The sequence below is a fragment of the Brassica oleracea genome, chromosome C2 (assembly GCF_000695525.1).
Source record: "Brassica oleracea var. oleracea cultivar TO1000 chromosome C2, BOL, whole genome shotgun sequence".
NCBI classification, from domain to species: Eukaryota; Viridiplantae; Streptophyta; class Magnoliopsida; order Brassicales; family Brassicaceae; genus Brassica; species Brassica oleracea.
This window is the reverse complement of record NC_027749.1, coordinates 14,629,954-14,634,515: the sequence shown is the minus strand read 5'-3', so window position 1 is coordinate 14,634,515 and position 4,562 is coordinate 14,629,954. Positions and strand designations below refer to the sequence as shown.

Here is a 4,562-nt window from a genome sequence, read left to right as displayed (position 1 = left end):
TATATTTGCATTGGCCGCTGGTCGACCCACAGACCAAAAAAATATTCTGGGTTGATCCGGGTTTGTCGGGTCGATCCGGTTTGGTTTCCCTAGCCTATTTATACCATTTTAACCTATTTTTAAATCTAACTCTCTTTTTCTTTCAAGTACTCTTGACACATTTGTAAAATGTTTGGATTTTTGATCTTTTAAGTAATCTTTTTTATCACTTATTGTGCTTAGAGTGATTATTTACTTCTCTACCATTTTTATCTCTAAACTTTTCATGTGCTTAGTTGGTTTCATGGTGATTAGTGAGTAGTCACTTGTTAGACTCATGGGTTAGGTAGATTAGGTTGATTGGTGATATTTAGGTTGTTTAGTGCTTAATCCATATAATCCTTACTTGATTGGTGTGTAATATGCTAGGTTAAGATTGGAAAATCATAAATCTAGATCATATGTTTTTCATGTCCGAAAGGTGTTCAATGAAATGCTTGAATAAACCAGTTTAAGTGCTTTGCATGTTAGGCTAATGGAAAATGATGCATACGATGATTTGTGGTTTTATGGACTTGTGATTAATTCATTCTTGAATGTGATAAGCCAATGAGAGTTGATGTTAATTACGTGATTAGTATATGGATTAAGATCATATAAATGGGTTAATCTAATTGTGTATTCCTAGACATGAGGATCAGCATTTGAATGCTTTATTAGCATTAGATCACCTAATCAATGGCCACATCACATGAGTCTACTTTTAAACCTTGATTAAATCTTGTTTCTTTGCTTAGTGACTGATTGTGATTGAGTTCATTTTACTTGTGTATACTTTGGTTACTTTCAAGCTTATTTTATTTGGCTTAGATAAATCATGAAATTGCATTTTCTTTGTCTTGAATTACCTAGGTTGGTTTGACACCTTAAATGCTATAACGACATAGTTGTGCTTGCAATTAGGGTGTTTAGGGAATCAATTATTACACATCAGCATCTCGAGTGAAGTAACATTTAGTCTCAACATGTGTCGTTTGATGGTTGATTTAGTTAACACTTACGTAAAGTGCAGATTTTCTATATGAATAAATTTGTTGCATCGATTGTTAGCGTTGGACCCTAAGATCCTGATAAATTTGTTTAAGATGAAACAGGTCTTCTGTGAAAATATCATGGGCATACTTATCCATGGCAGAAGAGAGACTAATGGTTGTTTGTATTTTGTTTTCCACGGTATTGGTGCATTCACAAGGGTGACAATATCTTATGTAACATAACGACGAGTGGTTGAAGCAGTAGACATATCAGAGAGGATGTGAAATTCCTTTTTTCTCTTTGTAATCATGAAAGTTTAATGAAAGAAAGCTGTGTAAAAAAGAAGTTGATGTTTCATCAAATTGGTTTTAGATTTTTTTCCAACCATAGTGTAAATCGCTTTCTTCTTGTTGAAAAGATGGTTTCCATAAAGAAACTGCCTAGACATGAGATCCGTTGAATCTTCATCTTTTACCAGTTGCATGCAGCTTCAACAACAAAAGCTAACAATCAGATACGAATTTTATAACTCACTTCAAACACACATTTGACATTGGATTAAATGATGTAATGACATCTCAGTAAAACAAAAGAAATTTGTTCGTAGGTGTGATGGGGTCTACCTTTGATTGCTTTGTGTGAAGTAAAATCGAAATCATCTTCTCCTGGCTGATTGCTGCACTTGTGAGCCTCCTGCCTGACCACCTGTTTGTTCTTCAGCCATGTTTGTTGCTTGTGTCACAGCGTTCATCACAACGAGTCCCAATGGTATCAAGTACATCCACTGGAAGTGTCATAAGAAATTTTACATCAAGGCCTAAAATACAAGGAATCATCACAGTTTTTTCCTTTTTATTTTATTACCCACATATTTCGCCCAAAATGATCTCTCTGGTGGTGGTTCAACCTCGCCCACTGCATTCTCACCGCCTAGAATCTCCTCAGTGAATATTGGAGTTCTGTGGAACAGCAAGGCAGAGGTTTATATACATATAACTTGATGGACTGATAATATTTTTTTTATGGTGTATAGAACATATGAAAACTATAGATGTGCAGGTTCGTGATACTAAATACAAGAAAATACAAATAACGTTTTCTACCTTGGTACCTGCTCACTGCTCTTCAGAATTGTGTGGGAGTTGAAAGACCATTTTGCTGGCTACAGTAAGCGAAAAAAAAACAAACATAAGCTCTCACAATAATGTGACCTTCGTTCTCCATAAAGTCCAGTGTTTCAGAATTCAGTTAGGACAAGAAATGTGATAGAACCCGAGGAAGGATCCTACTCGGATTCTCGGAAATATAACTTGACACGAATATCCCACTCTTTTTATTCGGGGAAACTATAAACTCTAATCAATCTAAAACCAAAGATTATCCTATCCAGCCAATTAATCAGACTTATTTAGGTCACAAACAAAAAAAAAGGAATTTAGACCTACAGATAGTCCACTTGTGCAATACTGTAGGCACAATATGAATGGTACGCGGAAAAATCATTACTAAGTTACATAGATGCGTTCGTTCATAACTTATCTGCACATCAGAATCTAGACCAAAGGCAAGAGTGGATAACTCCATGGTTTTATTTGTATCAGTATAAAAAGATAAGATGGGGTAGGATCCCTTCACGTACAAGTTTGAACTGTCGAGGATATTGACACGCCACAAGAGAACCATAACTTACTGCCAAGATGTTGGCACCGTCCTGCAAGCGAAAACAGGACAGGAACATAGTCCCAAATTTATCTGTCATATATCACAGAGTAGCTAAAATTACTTGAGCTCAGAAACGTCGTTTTACCATGCGTATAACAAAATGCGGTAGACATCTCTGTAATCAAGAATTTATAATATTACAAAAAAAAAAACCAGACACATCCGGGAAAGCAATAAATAAAAGAAAAAGAGATTTGGATGAGAGTGAGAGAGCCACAAATCATTTCATTCAAAACCAGAACTAGAATAGACTAGCACTAGAAAAATTATTTAGGAGTGGAATGAGTGAAAACAAAATCAATGAGTGTTCAAAGCTAAAACAAGGTACGTAACTTTGAGAAAGCAAAATACGAAAAAGGTAGAGATAGACTTACAGCTCTGACAGATGCAACCACAAAACTCTTTCCCTGGTGGGCTGATGACACTGGAAGGAACTCTGATCCTATAAAAGTCATCTCCTTTCAACAGATTCTACAAAATAGTTTTACTTTTAAAGTATCTTTCTAGAAGCCATTCCTTGAGAACCTCAGCTTCGTTAAAGTCTGCACCCCACAAAGAGAATCCTCAGATCATTAATAAAAGTGAATCTCTCTCACTCAATACGATTGAGAGAACCTTTCCGCCATGGCTCCAGGATTTGAGGCGAGCAGAGAAAGTGCCGGCGGGGGGAGAAATCAGAGTCGCCCAAGGCATGTTCGAGAGTGAATTGGACTTTGGAATCCGAATCGGGATCTGGGTAGCGTTTGCGGGTAGTGGGAGTTTGTTGTTGTGTGGATTGGGGATTTGCTCCTTCGAGACCAAACTCGTCGTCTGATTGGAAAGCAAGGGACGAGGAGATGATGAGAGAACAAAATAAGAAGATGCAAAGTGTGAGCTTCCGCTGTTTGAACCGAAAATGTGTGTTTGTAGGATTCATGCAATAAAGAATTTAAGAAATACATTTCTTAGATTCTTGAGACTAAAGAGAAATCAACATAGAAATCAAATGGAAAATGAACATCAAAAAGAATTTATTGATTAAAGATTATATTACATGTATGATTACAAGTGTAAATAAATCTAAGAATCAATAAGCTCTTTGTATGAAGTGTTTAATGTTTAAAATGAGAGAATATCTCCTTTCTAAGAAGGAGGTAGTTTCTTATTTATAGAAAGATATGTCTAAGGTTTCCTAGCAATATGAGTCTAGTTCAATGTCTAATGGGCCTTGAGAGGGTGTAAATCCATCCCCAACAGTAAGTCCCCCAAAATTCGTTGAGAGAGATGGAATCGATCTTTGCGAAGTTCACGAATAGGGTTTATTAGACAATGAACTAGACACATTCATGCCTATGACGGTTTAGGCGAGTTTATTTTGAACTTGTGCCTAGTAAGAAGCGAGTTTGCTTTAAACTCGTGCTTAGCGAAAGACGAGTTTACCTGACTCGTGCTAAGACAGAGGCGAGTTTACTGAGAGCTCGTGCCTAGTGGAAGGAGAGCTTCTGTAAACTCATGCCTAGCCAAAGACGAGTTTTGTAAACTCGTGTCTAACAATAAGCGAGTCGACTGCAAACTCGTGCCTAATAAAAAAAAGCAAGTTCAATTTAAACTCATGCCTAAAATGCATGTTTACCGAACTATTGCCGACCCGAAGTCTCGTGTTGAGATCGTGTGTGCCGAGCAAGTAGTTAGTGTGTATGCTCGTCAGGCTATGATGATGCTGAGAAATGTGTCGGCTTATGCTGCTTGTACTGCTTTCAACAAGCTCGAAGCTGAGAACCGTCTTTCGAAGCATGATGATATGACGGTGGTGAGCGCTTGTTGGCTATGTTTTTCTCTTTGGCTCT

General features: G+C 37.2%; 1 protein-coding gene across 3 annotated transcripts; it reads right to left on the bottom strand.

Moving 5' to 3' along the window:
• Window positions 1-1,231: 1,231 nt before the first annotated feature.
• Window positions 1,232-3,646, bottom strand: LOC106325331. 3 transcript variants are annotated; one of them, XM_013763376.1, is made up of 7 exons: window positions 3,352-3,646; window positions 3,111-3,278; window positions 2,654-2,725; window positions 2,118-2,176; window positions 1,883-1,973; window positions 1,638-1,798; window positions 1,232-1,502 (listed from the first exon to the last, which is right to left on the bottom strand). In XM_013763376.1, the coding sequence occupies exons 2-6, from the start codon at window positions 3,189-3,191 to the stop codon at window positions 1,670-1,672; spliced, it is 432 nt and encodes a 143-aa protein (XP_013618830.1). In that variant the 5' UTR covers window positions 3,192-3,278; window positions 3,352-3,646; the 3' UTR covers window positions 1,232-1,502; window positions 1,638-1,669. The 3 variants fall into 3 exon arrangements, with proteins under 3 accessions (XP_013618830.1, XP_013618829.1, XP_013618831.1); XM_013763375.1 differs by having other exon boundaries at window positions 3,111-3,646; XM_013763377.1 differs by lacking the exon at window positions 1,232-1,502 and having other exon boundaries at window positions 1,707-1,798; window positions 1,879-1,973; window positions 3,111-3,646.
• Window positions 3,647-4,562: the final 916 nt, after the last annotated feature.